The following is a 25,919-nucleotide window of genomic DNA, read 5'->3' as shown; positions in this document are numbered from 1 at the left end:
CATAACTTCCCCTTGCTTTTCCCCTGACAAGTATCTCAGAGAATCATAAATGATGAATAGAATTAAATGTATTTTGAGCTTCTTCAGTTTAATGTACAGTGAACACATGATTAAAGTGAAAATATTAATGCGCAAATTCAGAAATTACAGGCGCAATAAGTGGCCACTTGAGAGCTCCAATCTCCAGAAAGCATTGTTATAGATGGATGGTGCCCAGATGATTATTATGGAGAGTTATAAAAACCATCTGTTATAAAGCACCATCAGTTTAACTTGAGAAACTGTGTTTGTCGCATCTACAAATTGCAGTAAGCACAAGATAGCCGATATTCATTTCCATCTTCGCAGATGCTTTCTTTACTAAAGCAACTTAGAACGGCACAAAGGGCATAAATAAAAGTCAAACCACAAATCTTCATCAATATTTTGCTTATTTGGCATTTGAGGGTGGGCTTTCATGGGGTGAACAGAGCGGTTGATGCATCTCTGTCAGCGGGACCTTTAACTTTGAGCACCGCGTATGTGTGTTGCTGGTATGTGTGTGGAATCTTAATGCACTGAATTTTTATGCAAATCAGTTCCCCACAAAGACCGGCTCCCAGCCATGACAGAGAGAAATAATAGATTCTGCTTCAGTATAAGACAATCACCTCCCTGCTGCTGACAGTGTCACAATGGCTTTGTGCACCAACAGCCCTCTGCCAGCCAAACAACGCTGTCAACAAGATGATTTCACTGCATTTCCACTCACTTCATTTTTGCGAAGCATTTCTTTTTTAATGAAGCTATCTGCTGGATATGCTGCAAGAAAAGTGTACTGTGTGGACAAGGCTAAAAAATGACTTGCATGTGCATGGACTGGATTCATGTTGTATTGACTGATGAATTTACAAAGCAATTAATATGTATGGCCAAATCTCATCTATATTGGTAACATGCCAGAGGTATTGATTATGATTATCATAGTGGTGAAGAGAAACACATTCCTAAGCACAAAGAGAGCATGTACATAATGCAGAATTTGGAGGCACGCACGGTTAAAAGGAATAGTTAAAAGGAACAAGAAATTCTCAAGAATCATTATTCACATTTTTCCTATACAATTTGCCAATATCTGTCAAACTCAAAAAAAGAATCATCATAAAAGAACCATAAATATAGATCGTAAGAGTCTTTTGAAGTCATATGTCATGTGTGTGAAGAACAAGTTGTTATTCACATAAAAATTTTCTTTGACACCAAATACCATTGTGTTTGAATATACAGAGAGTGAAATCTAAGCGTTGTAGAAAACTGGAAATATTTTCAGTGAATTATAAGATACATTTCAGTCTTTTCTTTACACAGAGATATGGAATGATTTCAGAAGACGTGTCATTTAGTTCACAAGTTCTATGGACAGCATTTATGGTACTTTGTGTGATACACTCTGTGTGTGTGTGTGTGTGTGTGTGTGTGTGTGTGCTTGTACATAGGGTTTATGAGGACACAAATGTGTATAATGGCAAGGGTATCACGACGTAAACATGGTTTATGAGTTTAGAACCGAATGAGGGTGAGTAAATAATGACAGGATTTTCATTTTGTTGAACTATCCCTTTAAGAACACACAGACTGTCTATGTTAATAAGCAAAAGCACCTACCATGAGTTCTTTGATGTAGTTCAGGATTCAGGTCAAACGATAATGCGTCTATGCTCTTCTTTCCGTCTGTTACTGTTGAAAAGAAACACAACCAGAGGTCATGGCACATATTTAAAGGCACCGAACAAACAGCTAAGAGAATCCATATCCACAAAAGCACAATAAAACATGCAAGACAGAGAAAAAGCAGCACTCCTCCACACTGAAGACTCAGAGGAGAGCTTGGCACAGGGCAAGTTGTAAGTACGAATCTTGGAGTGCGACGAGATTGAGGATTCATTATTGATGGCATTCCCTGTGGTGCACTACTCTGAAACAGCATGTGCGTGAATTTTTCACTTTGCAGCTTCAGTAAAGAAATGAACTGGGACAGAATGAGCATTACACTAGATTTAATCAAACTAAACCCACTACTGAAGCAGGTGAAATATTAATGGCTGTTGTAACTTATCAGATCCGTTGCTTGGTTAATTGCTCTTTATTGTTCGACGCCAAACTGATTGCATTTTGCCTGTTATGCTCGGTGCTACTAATCTTGATTAGTGTCTGAGGTCATGAATAATTTATTAGAAACAGCATTCCTTGGTAATTACCTGTAGCTGATTCTCACTGTTGGAGACGATCACCAACTGTGTGCAGCTAACAGGCCTAAATGCTTTAACTTCCTGCTATTCATTTTGTTTTGCCACAAGTGTCTTCCAGTTGCAATAAGCTACTGGCCAATTAAAATAGTGATGTTCCTGGCATAGCCACACAAGCATTATACATAGTAGCACTGAAAGCTTTGTAAAAACTCTAGCAGATTTCTCCTAAATAAGGATAGATGAATGTAGGGAGAAAGATGACATAAAAGAGACATAATAAAATCCAGGATGTTCAAGTTTTATCTGATTTAAAGAAGGCAAGTGTTTTGTAGACAAATTCTGTGTGGTTTCCACTATGACCTGGTAGACCAGAATTCCCTTGTTCTCCAACCACCACTAACAGAAAAAAAAAACTTAGTTCATACAAACATTGTTGCGGTAAGGACATCCATCAATGTTCAGTTTCTATAGACACACAGAAGGAGAAAACAATGCAACAGCCACAGTGTTTCACATTAATTACCAAGACTGTGGCCACAGATTTCTTTTCAGTCTGTTTGCATCTCAGAAAGGCTCAGTTTACAGTGAATGAATGCAGTGAACTCCATTACTAGCGTGCATTTGGAAAACGTAGTGGGCACCAGTTATGCATTGTTTTCACATTTTTTATAATTTACCAACATTTTTGAGAGAGCATTGCATGATACGTTTGTAAACCTGTTTTCATAGAAACGGTAGTTACTGTCATATGAATAATAATAATATAAAAATGTATTATTATTATTATATACTATTTGTTTGGCTTTTTAAAACACCAGTGTAAATGTAATGTAGACTGAGACTATATATAACAACTAAAAAGAGGTTTACCCTTTTTCAAAGTTCAAGTCCAAGTCAATTCACCAACTTTTTTCTTTGATCAATTTGCACACTAAACATGGGGTGGAGTTGAACTCTCAAAGTGCACCAGATAAATTAAATACTCACAATCCTGAAACGAAATTGCACTTACAAAGATTACACATAAAAAAAGTGCACTTAATACCATTCAAAGTTTTGGGGTCAGTGATACTTAAAAAATAAAAATAAAATAGTTAGGGTGAATTAAAAATAAAAGTTGAAATAATTTGAAATTTAAATTGAAACAATATTAATGTTTTACTACACCAAATAAATGTAGCCTTTGTGAGCATAAGAGACTTTTAAAAACGACCCCACTCTTTTGAATGAATCAGTAACTCATCACTCTCAATCAACTTTTATATTGGTATACATTTGAATATTCTGGAATAAACTTCTAATATATCATCTTTTATACTTCTATACAATGAATTATATTTAAAATTTCTATATTCTCTTGTTGTTGCTTCTTCAATTACGTCATTCTCAATGCTTCATGAGACGAGTAGTTGGTGTTTCCTCTTTAAAATATCTTGCACCTTTGTCTTTTTTTTAAACAGTCTGAGAAATAATCTAAAAGCTGGTTGCCTTGGTCTAGATATCTTGTTTTTAATCTATGGAAAAAATAAAATTAAAAACAATGCATCTACTCTAGAGGCCTCCTTTACACAAACCTATTTTACTCCCAAATCAGTGGCATTCAACAGCATTTAATATCGACCACAGAATACATTGATTGGTCAATACCTGGTAAATTGATTTGTTTCTTGTGACCTTACAGTCTGAGGGGACCATTGGCTCTTTGATTGTGTTCTCTACACTTGCAAACATTGTTTCCTCCATCTAGAATCAACAAGGGGTTTAAACAATAGATCTCGAAGGGCATCTGCATTATGCTTATCTACCTCCAAGCTAAAGGTCCCTTTTCAGTCTGAAGAACATTTGAACAATGCAGGATGACGTAAAGTTCAGCGCTAATAGAAGATCATAGAGGGATGAGCAATAAAGGATATGCTTGTTATTTGTCATTATACACTCCCTACCTCTTCTCCTCTCAGTTTATGATCATGCTACATTATTCCCATACACGATGAGTGACATATCCTACAGGACATCCATCCCTCTGGAAGGATGTGATGTCCAGGCTCATTAACTGACAGTCATTGGAGGCATATGCCGCTTTTTCTCAAGTTCTTCCTCTAATAGAGATGTGTCCAGCTCATCAAAACAAAACCATTATTTATAAACACTGAGTTTTTATGTCTGTTATTATTGGTCTATTAATTGGCTATTACATTCAGTTTGAACTGTAATTATATTCAATGAATTTTCAGCATGAAAAGTGTCACATGATCCTTCAGAAATCATTCTAATATGCTGATTTGCTGCTCAAGAAACATTTCTTATTATTATCAATGTTGAAAACAGTTGTGCTGCTTAATTTTTCGTTGTTGTTGGAAAACATGAACATATAAATGTCTTTACCGTTAATTGATTAATTTAATGCATCCTTGCTGAGTAAAAGTATTAGTTTCTTTCACACACACACAAAAAAAAAAAAAAACTTTCTGATCCCAAACTTTCTGATCCTAAATCTTATTCACCACAGAAATTAAACCTGTTTGTTGACTTTGTGGTCAGTTTCTCTCCATCTAAATGTTACAGTGTCAAACTGTAAGCACTCATTGCACATTTAAACAAACTTAAAAACACTTGGGGAGTCAGTGACAAAACTGCTGAGTGTATTGGACTTTAGAAAGCCGAAAGGTTAAAAAAACATAGTTTAACAAATACATATGTGATTCCTGATTTTTTGCAATGCCTGAGGCTGAGACTAAGGTTAGTGGGGTCTTTTTAGGTTTAGCTCCAGTAACATTGAGAGATTTACTTTAAAAACAATGACACACCGCAGATATAATGTTTCAATACTTAATCAAGTCAAGTGTATTCCAATATTTCATCAAACGATGGGCATTCACAGATGTCTGGACCGAGCCCCAAATACTCTGAATTGTACTGATAAAAACCAATCAGGTATCAACTCAAAACAGATTTAACCCACTTCTCTGCTTCAGACAACTGATCAATACATTTGATTGAGACGTTGCAGTATTTCCCTCATCCAGGTGTCCTCTGACCTGGCGACAGGTGTCTGACAGGGGCAATCGCGATCCCTTGAGAAAAGGGAGGCTGTCAAAGTGTTGAGAGAGTCATATGGTACAACTCCTGGCACAACACTCAGTGCTGTGATAATGACCAGCTCTGTACACACTTTCTTAGTGTTTTCTCTACGCAGTCTGTTCTTGTCTTTCATTAAAACTTCTCTCGCCCTTTCCAGGCCCCAAGGCCAAGCAGACCTCAGTCTCTGGGGAGAGACGAGGTTCAGGGCATCAAAACAAGCCTTTGAAGCCAACGACTAAAAGGGGGGAGACCTGTAGGAACGGGCCAAAAGGGCTTAAAGGTGTGGGGGAGTCGGGTTCTCCAATTAGGCACAAGAAAGGTTGTTAACATGCAAGCTAAGAGGTCCGTGAACCTCTGTTTTCACTCAGAAAGGGTTATGCAAACAGCATTCAGACAGGATAAATGATCTGATCATGTCAATAAAGAGTTAATGATTGATGACTGATTTTTTTCATTTAAATCAATTTGATCTTGAATCAGTGTAAAATAACCATAAAGACACTGCACTGTTACAAATTGAGCTGTACTACCCCTTTCTAGGGGTGTTGAAATTAATTGTTGCATTGATGCATCGCAATGCGGACGTGGACGATTCTGCATTATATTGCCTACTGATGTTTCTCTGCGTCATTCGCCACATACGCACTTTTCGCCCTAGCGTAAAATGGTGGAGGGAGGCGAAACACAAAAGCGAGTAATAAAAAAAATGCACCCAGTATTGAAGAATTTGCAGCATGTTAACTTGAGTGTGTGCATGCACGTGTGAGTGTGTGTGCGTGCGTACAAGCGTGTGCATGTGAGTATGTGTGCACGAGGCTGCATGCGTGTGTGTGTGCGCACAAGTCAAGTGCGAGTGTGTGTGAGCGTTATTGTAACTTAAGTACACTTGACAGTTTCATGCGCTTTTACTAGTGTTTGTTCTAAATGGTACTGTCGTCTGCGGTGTTCAGACTTAAGTTGTATTTGATGTTTGCAACAGTACATTCAGGAAGTGTACTACCAAAAAGGGAGTTCATATATCTGACTGCTTGTATTCGTTGACAAAAATGTAGGCATGTGCAGTAATATTGAAAAGTGAGGATGCAACGCATCGTGATATCGAACCGAATCGTGAGACCAGTGACGATTCACACCCCTACCAATTTCCTGCATCAATTGTAATAAAATTAATATCACAGCTGGAATTCTGGATAAACATTATCAAATATAGGGTTTAAATCGAAACACAAAACCACTGCACAAATCTTGGATGTAAACAAATAAATATCGATACAGTATCGCCAAACATATCGCGATATTCACCTGTATCAATACTTTATTACACCCCTATTTTTTACGATGAGTTTATGTGAAGTATGTGAAGTTCACAGTTGTTGCAGTAAACGTGCATGACATTCTTGAATGATTTGTTCACCGGTCTGTTACTGTAGGGACATCGATATTACATTTTCACACCCCTAAACATGATTGATTGCTTTACGTCGGTCAGGCGGCCTCTTGGTCGGTCCTTGGCCGATGAAAACTCTGGTTATGCGAGACTAGTCATCAACAACACAGGACAACCAAGAAACAATCCAATATCAATTACTTATTGATTACCTATGACCTTTTATCATCAAATAAGCTCCTGCCTCATATAGAACACCTTTGGTTAGCGATATAATTAATCTATTCATTTAATCCTGAACTGCTGCCTGTTCTTAAGCAAACAAATATTTTAATCACAGTCCGCCACATTTATTCAGCTATGCATCGGACAAGTTTCTGTTGTCAATTTCAGGTCTTTGTTTAAAGATGTGCCAAACATTATTGGGGATGTTGCATATACTGTCCCTTTATTCCACCTTCTTTCATTATAAATGAAAATAATACATGTTAATAGTCAAAAGCAGCAGTATGTGACTTTGGTGAGAAGATGTAGTCAGGGATTAAAGTGAAAATTTTCAAAGTAGCGACGGAGAACTTTAATCCCTGTGTAGTCCAGTGTTAACCCTTCTCTTGTTTTATCCTTACAAGGGTGTACATTGTTTATTTTGTTATGTTGAAAAAACCTGTCGTAAAAATTCAAAGCACAATCTGTTGGACAGGAAGCACTTGGTTCCCTGAGTCTTTCTTAATTAAAACCAGAGGAAAAACTATTAGTTCCTTACACAAATACAGGACTTTCCTCTAGCCAGTTCATATTCCCAGAGCAATTGGTCTGAAAAATGAGCAGATTTTGCTGTTTGGTCTCAGGAACAGCGGGGGATTTGGAGGACTATCCAAGCTGCATGCTGTGTCAACACCAAACATTCTCTGCTGTCAGTGTAATCCCATTCACCATGGGAAAACAGCACGGCAGTTCACGACAACAGAATGAGAGTGGGTTATGACCGAAAAGGGGCAACAAGATACCAATTTAAATCATGGGTTGACAGTTCCCTTTGTAACTTGACTTAAAATGGACTCATTTTAGTTCAATCAATTAATTTAATAGGTACAAGTGAATTTAGGCATCAAACAGTCTAATCTACAGAATGAAAAATGGACATTCATGTTGAGATTTGCAAAAGATCACATTAAACACGGTTAAACATTTAACATGGCAACTTATAAGGTGGCACCCATTTGAACTACATACAGTGTTACTTGGTGTGTCTTTATCTTACAACAATGGTTAGAAACAATTACATTATTTGAAACGTATCACACAATCCTTCAGAAGTCATTCTAATATGCTTGTGTTGTGCTCAAGAAACATTTTTTAAGGATTCTTTGATGAATAGAAAGTTCAAAAGAAGAGCATTTATTTTGTAACAATGTAAAAGTCTTTACTGTCACCTTTGATCAACTAAATGCATCTTTCTGATTATCTTTAAAAAAAAACTTACAGACCTGAAAAGTTTGGATAGTAGAGTATTTATATGACAGTATCTATTTTTTCACCTCAACACACACCAAAAATGACAAAAACACCAGACCGAAATCCCCTCTCCGCCCACATCCTCCTCTCAAGACACCTAATCAGTGGATTTCACGTGTATGAATATGAGATTTTGATACATGCAAATAAAACCGCAGAATCTGTCAGACAGAGATTTGGAAGAGAAGCTGGATGTTATAATTGATCTAGACTGAGATTTGACACAGCTGGAGGCTTGAATGGTAATGCTGCACTGCGCCGATTTCACGGGCAAGACCGGAGGAGCAGAAGCCGTGCTGGGATATAAGCACATCAACCCTTAGAACAGGATCATTTGCCTCATCAGGCAGAAGCTCGACAGCGGGACATCCTCGTAAACAGGCACATTTTATTTAACCCCTACACCTCTGTGTGGTTTTCTAAAGCTATGGCTGCATTTAACTTCTCTAATTTCACAGAAAATGACATACTTTGCTGTTCAAAGCAAAGCCTTTGATAGGAGATGATAAACTATGATGAGATGTGATTCACTGGGGCTCTTTAAACATCAATAAAACTTGTATTTTTCCTATAATATGTTCATAAAATGTTTCTGCTTTGCAATTTCCCAAAATCCCATTACCCTCAGGATGCAAAGAACATGACATCCCAGGGTACAGATATCCTGCTTTTTACAGGATCTCAGGAGGAGGCTATCCGGGAGGAGTAGGTGGCAAAACGACCAGACATTTTTCCACAGTAAGGTCTCGTAAAAAAAATCTCTCAGTGCTTTTAGAAACATTCCTCCCCCCTGGCTATGGGAGCACAAGCGCAGAGACGTCAGGAGGGATCACACTCAACACAAACACAAATACTCTCAGAAAATCAGATGGAATCTTCAGGCCCAAATGCAAATACCAGACATAAACACTCTGAGAGATTTTACAATTCTCAGAATGTGTTCAGTCTTATTCGCCTGGATAAACACTGCAAAAACAGTCCATAACTTTAAAGACCCCAGGCGGAATAAAGGGACATTTCAGAAATAAAGACAGTGTGTGCACATCTGAGGAATATGAGAGGTCAACGCAGTCATTTCTGCTCTGGGATGTAAAACCCGAGGTTAACTGGTCACTACACAACACTCTCTCTGAGAAAAAGCACTTCAGCTCACCAGCTGTGGGAACGGCAGTGAAAAAGATTACATCACAATGATTTATGGCACATAAGGAAGAGCCAGAGAAACTATGGAACATGAGATCATTTGGAGGGCATCCAATAAGTGGTCTCAATAGGAACACAAGTCAATTGGTTTCCACCACAAGAGATGATGGATCAGCAGCCGGACAACAAATGAACGTGCTGAGAAAGTTAAGAGAACACATCTCAAGACTCACACGTACTGTATCAAAACACACATTACTCTTTGCTTTTAAGGAAATGCCATCCGTAATTCCAAAATATCAGTTTCTGTGTTTGGACGGGTATCAAATTAATTAATCAAACTTTATATAGATGAAACAGGTCAAAAAAGTGGAAACAGGATTCCAGAGTTGTACCTTGAAACTACCAGGACATAGTCAACATAGTCAATTAATTTATAATCTTATTTTTGTCTGCATTTAATATGCAAAGGATCACATGGATTTTCTTTAAAGCTGGTTTTCTATTGTAGTGTAATTCTGGGTGTTACGCTGCCGCAGTTGTTCATTAAGAAATTGCTGTTTACAACTGATCTTGTAGGCTGATGCTTGTTCCATATGTCTTCAATTGCCTCTGAAAGCTTCTAGCCAATTCTCGAAATTCAGTTTCTGCCCTCCAAAAGCATAAATAAGGCCACACAGATTATCTGACTCATTTTGACTCAGTCCAAATATCTTTTTGGACTGCATTCTGCTGACTGACACTTCTCATTGAGCTCAATGATCTGCATGGTGGGAAAAAGAAAGGAACAAATCTTTCTTGTTTCCTACTCTGCAAATTTGCATAGTTGTATAAAAACTATGATTAATGCTCAAACATAAAGGGCCCTATCTTACACCGCAACGCAAGTGTTTTTTTGCTAGTTTCAGTCCGACGCAATTATCATTTTCACGTCCTGCCACATTGTTTAAATAGCAAATGCATTTGCGCCCATTTGTGCGGCCATGGGCGAGCTGGTCTGAAAACGAGGTGTGTTCTGGCGCATTGTTGGCGCGATGCTATTTTGAGGCAACAGAAATAGACTGCGCCATTGACCAACTGAAACCTGGTCTAAAGTCAATGGCGCAATATTTTTTTTGTTATTTAATGAGCGCGTTAGGAATGTGCGCCTATAGGCGGGTCCACAACGCGCGTTCACTCTGCTTATTAAACACACAGGGACGCACAGCACACAAACATGCCAAATATTTAAAATAAAAGGATTACAATGTAAAAGATTATTATTGTGTACATAAAGATGTGGTAGAATCCGGCTTGTCCCGTAGATGATCTGCTTGCGCACTTTTACCTCGCGCACGAGCAGATCCGTTTGCGCTCTTGAGACGGCTTCGGTCTTTCCACTATCAAATTCCGTCATGTAAATAGCGAATCTGCCATGGCGCGAGATGAGACTCTGATTGGTTTAACGCACTTAAATCCCAAAACACACCCATTACTCATTAAGAGAATAGAGACAACCCGTTTAGTCCATGTGCCTGGCGCGCCGACCATTTTTCCCGTCGTTAAACTAGCAAAAGTGGATTCGGACACGCACTAAGTGAACTTGCGCCGTGCGCTTTAGACCATGCGCTTAGATCGTTAAAATAGGGCCCAAAATCTGGAGTATTGGAGAAAATAAAGATCTGTCATCATTTACTCATCTAGTAATCATTTACTCATCTAGCTTTTCTTTTAAAGCTTTGGAATGTGAAAGAAAGACAATGGCATTTTAGGAAAATTAATAGGGACCATAAATGTATCATAAAGGTAGTCCATACAACTCATGCAATAAATACAGTATATACAAAATACTCCAGAACCAAAGTTAGTCAGAATTCACTGGAAAACTTGTCCTCTGTCCAAGCTCCCAAATATGGCCTGTAGCAGGATATTCGGTTACTTTATTTTGATGGTCCATTTTAGACATTCTACTAACTATAAGTAGCCTAACTTTGAAACTACATGTCAACTAACTCTCCTTAGAGTATTATAATAGGGTTAGGTGTTAGGGTTCGGGTTAGTAGAATCAGTTGCAAAGTTACTTATAGTCAGTAGAATGTCTGATGGGAGCTTTAAAATGAAGTGTTATCAGATATTACGCAGACAGACTAATAATACTCTAATGAGAGTTAGTTGACATGTAGTTGCAAAGTTACTTCTAGTTAGCAGAATGTCTAAAGTGGATCATTAAAAGAAAATGTTACTGGATATTCTTCACAATGAGGTTGAGCAGGCGAGATGACAGGATTTTCATTGCACTTTTAAATGCTGCAAATCACATTTCATAAGGTATTTTAAAAGACACTGAATGTGTTCAATCTTCAAAGGCCAGGTAAGTTATTCGGGCACAATAGTAAAGGGCTTATGGAACAGAACTGAAAAGGGTCTTTATCATTCCATCAACTTCAAACTATAAAATTGAGCTTTGATCAGTGTGGTGTGACAAAGATATGAGTGAATAATGAGATATGAGTGAACCGTTTTATGCATGTCCTGCTCAGTGCTAGAATGTTTATTAAATAAATAAATAAACTAAAATTATTTAAATACAATTTTGATGAATGTGTTTCAAGGATAGGTAATATGGAAGAAAACACTGTATAAATAAATAAATAAAATATGGATAAAAATGTTGTAGGTGACAGCTGGATGGGACAAAAGGCCCGAAACCATATTCTAGGTTTAGGCCCATCATGTCTTGACATGCATTGAAAAAGAAAGACAATATTTGAAAAAAAAAAAAAATTTTATTAAATGCTTTTCAGTTAAATAAAGTAAAGTTTTCACAGCTTAACAAGCAGACAATTCTTCAAGACTAATGATGGATGCCTTTTTCCACAAAGAAAATCAACCATTTCAACCATTTCAAATCAACCATTTAGCAAACAGCAAACAGAAATCGTTCACTTTCCCAAATATTAATTACAACTCTGTTTATTTCCTCTTCATTTTTCCAAATGTTAGACAAACAATGAAGCCACTGAGTTCCATTTCTATTGTTCTATTTTAATGGAGCTTATCTGAGGCCTGTGTATTTCTGAGGGCACATCTCATATTCAACTCAAAGAGATGTTGGCTGGCAGGTCTATAAAAGCACAGCACTAAACTATCCTTTTTCAGTTGATTTACACCATCTCAGATGCTATGGTCTCACAGGACCCAAGAAAAACATCACAACTTGCCAATCAAAAGATTATCACGAAAGCGCAAACAGCTGGAGACTTGCCTCAACTGCAGGGTCTGATGTTTTCAGTCTTACCGTCTCAAGCAGGTGGTTGTAATTAAGTCAGTGTAATGTGGCCACTCGCTGGCAGAAGAACATGTGACTAATTATTGGGACACAAGCCCAGGTTTATTATTTCCTGAAGCTCCCTGGCTTTGACCTGCACGAGGATTTAAGTTGCCAATCATAGCCCAAAATTCAGCACCAATTCAAAATAAGCACCTTGTAACCCTCAGTCTCGAATGATCCTGTTCTCTCCATCCTCAAAAACGCAAGCTGGCACATTCAATTTATGTTAAAATAATCATCAACATGCAAATGATGCTCACACAAAGCATTTACTACCTTTGAAGAGTGCTCAGTCTTTTCCTCCGGCAGTTTTCAAATAGGAGCAGAGATTAGGAAAGGAAGAGATTAGACTTCATGGTCTATTTCATCCATTCTCCAGCCTAATCAGTGGGGAATGATATCATTGCCCTAAATATTTCCTCAGCAGCTTGAATGTAGAAACGTGCAGTTTCCTCTTATTGACCACACAATGTGACAATCCTGTGATCACGTTATCTCATGATTAAAGAGGACATCTTCTTCATGGTCCTGCATTGAACTGAAGCTGACTGACCACTGCTGTCTTGCAGGATGACGCCTGGGGCTTCACAACACGCCCCTAAAAGCCACAAGATGACTTGTTAGTGACCCACCAAATCTGTTGAAAGCCACATATGAGTAAAGAAGCCTGTCTGAAAAATTTATAGCAGCTCATAAAAAAATCATGAGAAAAAGTACCGGTAAAAGTACAGAACATGTCAACTTAATCTGCTGTTAAACACCAGGCCTAAAGTGGCATCTGATGTGGCAGACTTGTAGGAGGAAGTTGTCAAATACATTATGAGGAGACTGGGGAAATGTTCTTTACGATCGGGCATGTATTTTGTAACTGACATGAACACTGACATACAAATGTTTTTCTCAATTCAATTGTGGATTTGTCAGTTTAATTGAAAGCATTGTGGTTCTCTGTCTAGTTCACAGGAATGTATTTTTTACACACTACTAGTCATAAGTTTGGACACATTTTCAGCTGCCGATTTCTGGTGACAGGAGCGACAGTGGCCGTTGGCGACAGGATGTGGGCGTGTCCAGAGACGTGATTTAACTTTATGCAAATGAGGAGCGACTTTCGGGAGCGACAACCAATAGGAGTGGAGTGCACATGGAGAAGTTCATTTTAGCAGAACCAGACCTCACCCAACTGCAGCTCTTTTTAAATATGCTATATAAATAAATAAACGAAACGAAACGTAAGAAAGAATGAGTTTGAGTGTCCAGACATTTGATTGGTGATGTGTACATGTATATAAAATGCACTCAGCAGTCTGTTGAACCTTTTTCTATTAGGCTTGTATTGTTAGCTTTTTTTGCATCGACCTAATGTTTTGTGAAATTACAGGAAAACATGATTACAAGCATGAATAAATTCTAATGCAGAAACATTTTGGTTATGCAGAGGCATAATATTATGATGCACTAATGCATAATGCATAAAAGTGCATAATGGTAATAAAATCTAGGGGGAAACAGTATACAACCCATTTATGTCTAAATGGTTCATACTGTAGTGCTCATCATCATGTTTGTATTGAAAGGATAGCATATCTCAGCATATTGAAAAAAACTTTTTTGTGTGATTTTAGCACAGAAAACTTCTATTAAATCATCATCTCCAAATACAGCCACACTTTATGGAAACATTGTACCTGTAAGCTTCTTCCAGCTTTAGGTATATAAATTACAGGTCATTCATACAATGTCCAGAATTCAAGATCCTGAATTAAAATTGTAACAGAGAGCAAAGACTTTAAACACACTGAGCTAATGGACTTGATCCAGCTGTGCTCATTCCACTCTGATGTGAGTGTGTGTTTGTGTGAACGCATGCTAATGTCCTTGTATGTGTGGGTGGTCTTCAAAGACAAAACAACGTGTTTCTTGATCATTTCAAAATAGCACAAAACATCTAAACACCTCTGAACACAGAGAAAGACTAAAACTACCAAGCGCTTTCCACCAAGGAATGTCTGTCTGTAGAGTAATGGCTTCTGAGTTTGCTACGTGCACTTGAATACACAGGAGCGACCGCAGAACTGTTACCAAAACCAAAAACCCAGAGGACGGGGAAAACAGAGGTGGGGAGTATAGGGAAAAAATCTGGGGAATAAACTTCTACTGGAATGAGAGAGAGAGAGAGAGAAAAAAGAGTGAGATCAGAAGCACACCAAATATGCCTGAGTCAGGAGTAGTGAGGAGTTTAACTGTGTCAAAGGGAAATCAGGCCTTTGCTACACAGACAATGTGAGCCTATACAGAGAGAAAGTTTAAGCCACAAAAATGCCATAAAAAGAGCAACTCGAATCAACAGAGCCCTTTTCCTCAATAGTTCAGGATACACAAGGGTAACTGTGTGTGCCGCTATTATAAACAGGCCATGGTTTTGAGAAATTTAACCAAATCCTTAATTATCAGCATTATAATGTGTTATTACCACAGTAAAAATGTTCATCATTTTAATGTAATTTTTTTTATGCTACAGTAAAAACTGGTAATCAGTTAATTGTAAATTTCCTTACCTAGAGATGAAAAATAGTATTACATTTAACAGAACCACACATGTAATTTTACTGTACCATATACAGTAAAAAATGGTTTTGCAAGTATGAATTACCATAACATTTATAGTAAAAATCTGTTTTATATTGAACAAAACAATGCTTTTGTAGTTCTTTTATAAGTTGTCATGATTCTAAATGTAATCAAAAGGTAGTCAGATTACATTAAATATACAATGGATTACATTACTAACTACAATTTTTGTCATGTAATTTGGAATCAGTAACTGACTGGAATTTGCAAGTAATCTATCCAGCAGCGCTGTAAATATTGCCTGTTCAATATATAGACCAACGCACAAAAAAGACATCCCATAATGTCCAATACGTTGTCACCATGTTTTTTTTACAGTGGGTTTCTGGCAATGGCCTTAATGGGATTTCTGCTAAATTATCAGCAAGCATTAACAGCGAGTAAGCATGCACGTTGTTTGCAAAATGAAAAAAGATGTCATTCCTCAATCCTCTCAAATACTCGAACCAAAAATGAAGCCCACCAATGTCTATGCTTTCACTACATTATACAGACTCTTCAAATAAAAGTATGCCACCTTAATCTCTAAATTTAATAAGCAGCTTAAGGAGTTTCGATTCCAAACTTCCCCATTCCTATTACTAATTTCCTGCTTAATCATTACCTTTTTATATCTGCAACTAAAATTAAACATTTTAAATAGACACCAGCAACATGGGCTCCTTCTATATACATCCTACATTTCAAGAAGTGGAGTGTGGAGAAATCAATTTCATCATTATACATCTAAAATCTGCATTTTATTGTGGATAAAGATTAAATAATGATTGTGAGAGCCTCAGCTATCTGTAGGACCCAGCTTGTAATATTCATACTTTCACTTCATTACATCCCTGACACACCAATATTGAAGGAAATTTCCTGAATAATAGATAAGAATTAGTTCTCCTTATGCCAAGCACAAACAAGCAGTCTGTTTCCTCCTGATAAAGAGGTCCTGTTATTCACCAGGGTCACTGGACATCCCTGTCTTGAATGAACTTTGGAGCCCTCAGCTGCATCCTTTAAAGTTTCTCAAAGCCGTCTACAGGACAAAATCATAAGGAAAAAATATATGCATTCATAACTGTACTTGTTCAAAGTTCTGCAGGTCATACTTGACAAGCCTCTCATTTTTTGAAGTATCTATGAGCAAAGAACACATATTCTTCATGGTAATTAATCTACACGGCTCCTTTGCAAATTTCATATGTTTCAGGCAACAAGGCCCCAAAACCCATTACTGGGTGAATCGCCCCATGTCACACGCATTAGATGAGAGTCCTCCAGCAAATGGTGGGGAAAAGCAATTTTCTTTTCAAGGCAATAGATACTCTATCTCATTCCAGATCCTCTGCAGACTACAAACTGCCAGCTCGTGTAGCTCTGATGCCTGAAACTCGGAAGAAAGTGATGACTTGACCTCCTTTTTTCCCAGGGCCTTAGCTCTGCTGTCAATAAGGGCATTTCACTGGAGGCTGGAGAAGAGCTCAGGGTGGAATGAATCACCTGCACCGATTAGAGATCTAGCAACTGCGGTTGAGATCAAACCAGCCCTGACGACCAGTTCATTTGCCGCCATGTCAACTGATATTAATATAACAGCCTGGAGACGAGCCTCTTGCTCTCAACCGGGACTTCCCACCATGAAGAACCAAATATTCATTTCCAGTAGCTTAATGGTTTAGTGACTGAACGATTCTGTGTCTGCTCAAGCAGAACAAAACAGTCTCCCTCTTCCATATCTGCATCAGTCAACCACTTTAGTTCACTCACTACACCATTTTTTTTAATTTATTATTGGAGTATGTTTTACAAGAAAATACTTTTTCAGTCTTTCTACTTCAAAATTTCACATTTAATTCAATGTGCATCTTGCCATTACTATATGTAATTGTTTGTGAAATGTACAAGCAATTTCTGAGTAAAAATGGTTTTTAAAGTAAATACTACACCAGATTTTTTCAGTGTAGGTTAGTTTGATACACATTCAAATAATCAATAAATAAGGTTCATTTTCATGTCTGTAAAATACATTTTCATTGGATAATTAATTACCAAACACCACAATCCAAACATTAATAATTGTTATTAATTTATTTATCAATACACCATGGATATGTAAAAAAAAGTATGTAAATAGTGGGTAAATTAGGTGTCACACTGATCTGTCAATCTATCATTTCTAGGCCTCTAATGTCCACATTTTCAAGGTTTTTTTCTAAAATGCCTCACAATGGCTCAGAGGAATGTAAAGGTTAAGGCTCTAGTCTTACCTCTGAGCCCGTATTGAGTTGTGTGTGTGTGTGTGAGTGAAGTCTGAGTTCTGACATCAGCATTTAGCTAAACTACAAGCCACAACTAAGGCCGGCATTAATGGATCCCTCAGAGCCAATATCTTCACGCACAAGTGCTTGACTAATTGAAAACTGGTCTGAGTCTGCTTTGAGGAACAAGTGCAGCAAACATTTATGTCAGTCTACAAAAATAGGGTCCAGAAATAGGTGGACAAATTCACAGAAACCCTCTAATGGATATAAAGTTACAGTGCACATGAAGTTAGACAGTTGGAATGTAAGATTTAAGGCCTGTGTACTTGCAAATCTTTCAATAGCCACTTGAGAATATAAGGCAGGACTTTGTTTGAAAGAATATCCTCTATCTCAAAGAGATCATGAATTTCTGTTTCAACAACAAGAATATATTCAAAAGGTTTCCAAGTTCTTCTCAATGACTCGTGATTAGATGAGATTTGATTGCATGATTTGATGTAGTTTGACAGGCTGTGAAGTCCTATCTTTTTTTTTTTTTTAAGAGCATGTGGGCTGGAAAAAAAGACAATCTTCTGAAAGTGCAGCTAAAATTACCATTGGTGGTTAAAGTGCATTTCACAATTAAAAGAATTCAGCTATATTGTACATTAACCAAACCCGGCAATGTTTTTTTTTTACTTCTGGAAAATGGCCAAAGATAACACTCATACATCTTTTAGTTTAAAGGAAACTCCCCATAATTCATGTCTAACACAAGCATTGTTTCAAAGCATGGGGAATTTTGTTAAAAAGAATGTTAAAGGGGCAGTTCAGTTTTGGGCTTCAAAAATCTATGGTAGGCTACCATTCACTCCCATTATAAAGCTTGGAAGAGCCAGGATATTTTTGAATATGACTCAGATTGTGTTTGGCTGAAAGAAGAAATACACCTAGCAGCATTTTTTGGGTGAACTAACCCTTTAAATTATTATATCTGAGTTGCTGAAGTGATTTGACAGATAGATAGATAGATAGATAGATAGATAGATAGATAGATAGATAGATAGATAGATAGATAGATAGATAGATCAAATCATTCACAAACTGAAGACATGAACATGTTGTCTCTCTCACAAACTAAAGACATGAGATAAGATAAGATTCTCGGTTTGATTGATTTAGACTGGCACTGAACTCATGCCCGTCGGCAGGACTGCTGACCTCCATCTGGGGGATACACTACAGTTATGACGGGACCTCCTGGACAACACACGCTGCCTGCTGTCACACCCTGTGGGAAAACCGCCAGCCTGATGTCTCCTCTTCCCTCCTCATCCCACCCAGACTTTCCCCGAGCTTTACTCAACTGATTAGATTTAATAGAAACCGCCGGATAGTGACACGCGCCGTCATCGGTGAAATACGAGCGAGCAACGCGAGGAAACTATTTGTTTGTGGGTTAGAGAAGCGCTATGTGGAATACATAAACTAGTATTTTCTTTTTAAATTCTGAGCGTTTTCTGCCTTCAAGCGTCTCAGAACAGTAGTTAGGCTACACTAAAATTAAAATTGAAAGAGTGAACGCTCGCATCTAACTGTCAAATCAAAACACATTTGAGTGTTTTTCTGCCCTGCTTAAGAGATAACCATATATGGCACAGAATGAAACATGAATGTTTTCTAGTTGATTTGAATTTAATGAATCTCTAAAGAGTGCTTCGTATCTCAGTGACCAGCCATTATAAGTTTGCATTCATGTAAACACCAGCGGAGTTCAGTTTACCGAGAATCTCACCTCAAAATCCGGAACAACACGCGTCCTTCTTCGCTGTCCTGAGCTCTCCAGAGATGAAACGAGGTCAAATATGATGGTTGTAAGTCTGCGTGAATGAATGCCGACTGAAAAACTGGTGGACCTGTAGATCTGCTCCGAAACCAGGAAAAAAACAACGAGCTTCAAGCGTCAGCTAATAAATTCCAGAGACCCCCAAACTGCTGCTGCCCTAATCTCGCGTCCCTCACGCGCGCCGGAGCCTGTATACAGTTCAGCCTGGAGGGAGGGACACTCTCTCTGCTACAACTTCAACGCCCAGTTTACTTATTTCACTCTATTAGCGTTCTGCTGCTGTTAATCAATAGATATGCTATTAGAAATGATATATTGCGTTGGTACATTCAAGGATTATCTCTAACTCCTCCCAGAACACAAATTTAGCGCTTTGCTCTTTCTACTCGTGGGCGGAGATTTAATGGTTAAATTGTTTTCACTTCCCTGGCCCCCCTCAACACCACCACAGATGGCGAGTCAGATAAGAAAAGTATCACGATCCCTTTGTCTACATGCCCTCAAAGGTCGTGACACTGACATTCCCTGTGGCATACATGATATCCCACCCCAATTCACATCTAGACCACAACTTCTGTCATAACAGAACCCCCTCTAAAGTGCACATGCCACGATGGAAGGCGCTATATATATATATAATATATATATTAATATATATGTATGGAACATGCCCTGAGAACATATATATATATATATTTATGTACATATATACATATATATGCATAATATATATACATACATTTATATACACATATGTTTTCAGGGCATGTTCCAACTTGCCCCATATTGGGTCAAAAGGTCAGCATTTACCTGGATTTTTTCTCCCGGGCCAATAATGGTGGAAATGTTCCGTGCTTTTTTTGTAGATGCAACTTTTAGGAATGTGTACTTAAAAATAAAGGTTTCCATTGCACAAAAGGTTCTTTATATTGAAAAAAAGGTTCTTTAGATTATTAACATGTGAATTCACTCTTTAAAGTCGCAATGAAACTGAAGCACTGTAGCAACAGATCTTTTTTGCTGGACGATCCAGTGATTCAATTTTGATTAAATTTACATTAAGAGGAAAAAAAATTAACTGTTGGATGGAGGAATTTTTCACAATTAGACCTATCACAAAAATAGATGTGATAAAATTCCATTCAATGCGACTTTTTTAGAACTATTTTTTTAAGAACTGTTTAGTGAATGTTCTTTGGCAAACCCAAAATGGGTCTTCTATGGCATCGCTGCGGAAACCCCCATTTTGACGTTTTATTTTTAAGAAATTGACTTGAAAAAAAACCTGGTTTGGGAAATATGAGTAATCTGTCAATTACTGGAATAGTGTGTAAGATGCATGGTACACACTCACAATTTCTTCAAAGGGATAGTGCCTCTTAAAGTCTGTGTTGTTTAACTATATTGGTCCTGTGACATGTGACAGTCCATCTCTGAGACATCTCTGAGCATGTGTGTGTGTGTGTGTGTGTGTGTGTGTGTGTGTGTGTGTGCATGTGTCGTCTGCATGTAATTGAAATGTCAGCTCTCTGGTGATTTGAACTGCTCAAGTAGGTAGGAGGTCTATGGCTGGTGGGGGTGGGCAGTAAAGGTACTTCAGACGTCTGTGCTTTCTTAAGAAAAGACATGAGACATTCCACCACACAGCCATCCCTGAAAATGAAGATGAGTAAATTATGACAGAATCTTCATGTGGTTCCAAACCTGAATGACTTTCTCTTCGTGCATTTTTGAATATCCAGGTAACTCGTTTCAGAAAGTGAATAAGGATTGGGGCTCTCAAGCTCCAAAGCAAACCTTAAACAAGTGGTCCATAAGTCTTCTGGGGCCATATGATAGTGATTGTCTGAGACGAAACAATCATTATTTGTTGGAAATCTTGATATTTGCAGCAGCTCTCGGAACGTACTTGAGAGTTCATGAGAGAAGAATGAATAGAATCTTTGAGTTAGTTCTTTTCAGTGAATCAGTTGATCCAGTTCACAAATTAGTCCGAATGATTCATTCACAATCATGGTCTTGATCATTTGAAGTGTTTGAAAGCTCTGAACATTTCTCCTTTTGTTTTCCATAGAAGAAAGAAAGTAAAATTGAACAAATTGAGAGCAGAAGCCTTTTTTGTACTCTGTTTATTGCAGTTTATATGCTAAATTATTATTCACAGCTAAAAGATCCCATCTGTCACCACCCCATAAAATTGCACGCTATTGCAGAAAACAATGTTCAACATGGCCACGACATGTAGAAAAAGACAGGAAACTATAAACCCCCTCCCTATAGCCCACCCCATACTCCATACTCCATAGTCCATACTCCATACCCCATACTCCATACTCCATACTCCATACCCCATACTCCATACTCCATACTCCATACTCCATACTCCATACCCCATACCCCATACCCCATACTCCATACTCCATACCCCATACCCCATACCCCATACCCCATACCCCATACTCCATACCCCATACCCCATACTCCATACTCCATACCCCATACCCCATACTCCATACTCCATACTCCATACTCCATTCTCCATACCGCATACCCCATACTCCATACCCCATACCCCAGTGGTGTAGTCTACGTGATACGCAGGTATACGCCGTATACCCACTAGAAAAGGCCAAGGATTTCCGTATACCCACTTAAAAAATCGTGAGGATGCGTAACAACTTCGTTTTGTGTCAGAACTTTCACTTTCATTCATAAATTCACCCCGTCTGTGTTTGCGAAGCGACACCGAATCGCGGAATCCAGTCACAAATGGAGCTTGCTAAGCAGAACGTCACCGAATTTGGCTATTTTTGAATGAATAAATCAAAAGTAGGGCTGTACAATGAATCAAATCTCGATATGGACTAGTGTCTGTGAATATTAAAGTTAAAAGAGACTGCAATTGTTCTACGCGTGCGTCTCTGGGAATGAAGTTCGGTCTAACTCAAAGAAATTAAAAAGAAGTAAAAATGAATTTTAAAATAATAATAATAATAATAATAATAAAATATATTAAAACGTTATTTTTAAGGGAATATCACACAAGTTTTCATACATGTTTTAATTTAAAGAGTAGCCTAAACTTGCCAAAACAATAACACCATTTTTTTTCCAAAAACACCATTTCTAAAAGTAAATTTGTATTTGTGCCTATAATGTTTCATTATTTTTATTTTTTTATTGTCAACTGATAAAACCTGTGCTTCAGGGACCATATTCATATAACATCTAAGGCTAAATGTAGCTCTTAACTGTCTGAGTTAGATGGTGATTAACACTAAACAGTAGAAAATCAGTCCAGTCTCCCCAGCTGTAAATGGCTGTTAAAGTCTTGTGTTGCTTAAAATAAATTGACATGTTGATAACACCTAATATTTCATAATGCTCTCAATTACATGTCGATGCATACTGTATGCATTAGTGAGTGTGGTGGTGCTTATGGGGTGACGGTCTGGGATGGGTGAGTATGAGGCGGCGGGGGGGGGGAGTTGGGGGGGGGGGTATATTACAGTATACTCACTACAAAAAACTAGACTACACCACTGCCATACCCCATACTCCATACTCCATACTCCATACCCCATACCCCATACTCCATACTCCATACTCCATACTCCATACCCCATACCCCATACTCCATACTCCATACTCCATACTCCATACCCCATACCCCATACTCCATACCCCATACTCCATACTCCATACCCCATAATCCATACTCCATACTCCATACTCCATACTCCATACTCCATAATCCATAATCCATACTCCATACTCTACTCACTCCAGACAGCCTCATTCTGTCAGGGGCCATCAGGCTTTGTACAAGGACAAGCACCATACATCGTGCTTTGTTGTCCCAAACTGCCTAGCAACTGATGATTAATACAAAAAGAGATTTTTCTTTTACACAATACCAAAGTGTGTTTCCACCAATGAAAGACAGAACATTTGTATGTAGAGTCAACTTAAAAAATAAAATTGACCTTTTTATTTTCCTAATGCATGCTATTTGACTTATTGTGAACTATTCGGTTATGTTATTCTAAATGAAATAAATGTGTTCTTTAATCAAAATGTAAAAACTCTCTCTTCCTCTGAAAGGACGGAAGAGCAAGCAAGTTCCTCATGTATTCCCACTTTAAAAAAGGAAGAATGTTGCAAGGTTGCAGTTGACTTTAAGAAATGTTATTTTTAGTAAAAACTACACTGTTAAAAATAAAGGTTCCAAAAGAGGGTTACCACAATAATTTTGCACCGGAAGAACGTGTTCATTGTTCCTATAATTTGCGTTAACACACTACACAGGAACTGAGAAAGATTTTAGTTATAGGAATGTCTTTTGGGGGGACTAAATTCCATTTTAGCTTCCACAAATAACTTGTAGTGAGCAGTTTTAAAAATAACCTTTTGTTTTAAGAGTGTAAACACAGTTAAATATTGCTGTTTATCACTGATACATTTTTCACAACTCTACATTTATTCTATAATTGCATGTGTTACTGTAAACTGTAAAACAGCTTATTACAGAATTGCTTTTTAAAGTGTTGCATAGCCATGTTATGGTGTCCAAAAATGATAAAATCGTAAACTGTCAAGGCAGCAAGAATGAGAATCAATTTACAAATATACAAGAATCAGGTAATAGACATCATCTATGTACTGTATACCAGGCTACATTATATAGGCTACAGACTTTCTTATTAGCTAATACTTGAAAGACAATTATTATGAGACAACCTAATTGTGCATAACCACTATAATGCTCTCAAATAAGTATCCTACGTTTTAGGAGAGCTAGCTTTGCCCATCTGATTGAGATGGATGTGCCACTGTTGATGATTGCTGAAGAGCTCTACAAATAACTACTCTTCTTTTGGAGATGAGTACTTATGTTACCTGTTTCTAAGCAACCGTGTTCAGAACAACATGGGAAATGAGTTTTGGAAAAAATCATATTTTTGTTATTGTTAATAAAAATTTGGGTTATGGTTTGAGTACTTATATTTACTATAGCCTATTATTTGGTCACAGGCATGATGTGTGTATAGTTGTATAAAACATTGCTGCTTGGAAAAGAACACTTCTGGTCTAGGATCAGTTTCCCTTTGCCAAAAAACACCAACTTTAAGTGCAGTGAGATGGGAAAAATTATAACCAGCCATATTATCTACAAGGGATGTCCACCCAAATATGAAAATTCATCATTTACTCAACCTCAAAACATATATGACTGACTTTCTTCTGTGTAACATATAATAATAGAAAGAAATCTCTGTAGTGTACGTAGGAGGAACACTACCTACACCTCCTAGACTAACTTTACCCTGAAGTTGCTTCATCCTCCATTTTTAACCTGTGATTCATCAGCTTATTAGCATAGAATGATTTGACAATAAAGCTTCTAACATGTCTCATGCTATTAATTTGATCTGTTCTCACTGTCTACCAGCCCACAGTTTGGGTGAGTAATGGCAGTTCGAGACAAAGTGGGATTGAATGAGCCAGGCTGCATATCAGTTGGATGCAGACCGGAGCCTGCGGACATATCATAATTGACTGCACTGGGATCTGAGAGTCCCATAGGGAATAGAGAGTAGAATACCCACTGGACAAGACTTCAGCATACTGGAACTTATGACAAATACTGCCTGCTAACAGCTTGTACCATGATGAACACATTTTCACAGCGATTGCATCTTCTAAGAGTTGAGAGGAGTAAAGAGATAAGTATTGAATTGTATCTGATATGATCTTTTTGTGGTAAATAGGGGAAGAAGAGTGATCAATTATGGTTTTTAAAGTGTTAGACTGAAAATTCTGTCATCTTTTCTTTTATGACTTTCTTTCGTCTGTGGAACGCAAGGGAAGATATTTTGAAGATTATTTTAAACCATGCATTTGGTTAAAAATCTGATTATGATTGTGAGGGATTTCAAACTAACCCTAATTGGATTAAATACAGTCCACCACAATTCACACCATGAAAACAAACAAACCAACAACAACAAAAATCTGGTAACAAAAAAAAAAACAAGTGAACATGCATGAACTGATTCAAATGTATGCTTTCAATGTAATGTAATTTCTTTGGATAAATGCATCAAATTGACCCGCAAACATAACCATAATATGTATGCAAATTTCACAACGCATCAGAGTGTCAACACTCTGCAGGCATTTTCTAAATCAAAAGTCTATAAATCATAAATCTAAAAATCTAAAAACACCAGTATTTCGGACAACTCAAAATCGAAATTGGTCCTGCCACAAGTGTTGTTGCCTGTATAAGGAAAGTCAATGGGGTCCAAAATAACAACAGTACACTGTAAAAAGTGAACAGTTGGATCAACTTAAAAAAATTACTTCAATTGGTAACACCTAAAGAAATTAAGTTTTCTCAACTTAAATTATCACGTTTTTCACGATAAAATGTGATAATTTAAGTTGAGAAAACTTAATTTCTTTAGGTGTTACCAATTGAAGAAATTTTTTTAAGTTGATCCAACGGTTCACTTTTTACAGTGTATGGACAAAAAAAACCCAA

The 25,919-nt window shown here is 37.6% G+C and overlaps 1 protein-coding gene across 1 annotated transcript in view; it reads right to left on the bottom strand.

Moving 5' to 3' along the window:
• The window catches only part of tspan18b (tetraspanin 18b), a 37,951-nt gene extending 18,230 nt beyond the window's left edge, over positions 1-19,721 (bottom strand). The window contains exons 1-2 of the mRNA XM_084124153.1: positions 19,322-19,721; positions 1,645-1,716 (exon numbers count right to left, since the gene is read on the bottom strand). Of these exons, the coding sequence (XP_083980279.1) occupies positions 1,645-1,647 (3 nt within the window). The 5' untranslated portion in view covers positions 1,648-1,716; positions 19,322-19,721. The remainder of the gene's footprint in view (positions 1-1,644; positions 1,717-19,321) is intronic.
• Between the last annotated feature and the right edge of the window lie 6,198 nt (positions 19,722-25,919).

The sequence above is a fragment of the Abramis brama genome (assembly GCF_963993115.1).
Source record: "Abramis brama genome assembly, chromosome: 9".
Taxonomy (NCBI): Eukaryota; Metazoa; Chordata; class Actinopteri; order Cypriniformes; family Leuciscidae; genus Abramis; species Abramis brama.
This window is presented reverse-complemented; position numbering and strand designations above follow the sequence as displayed.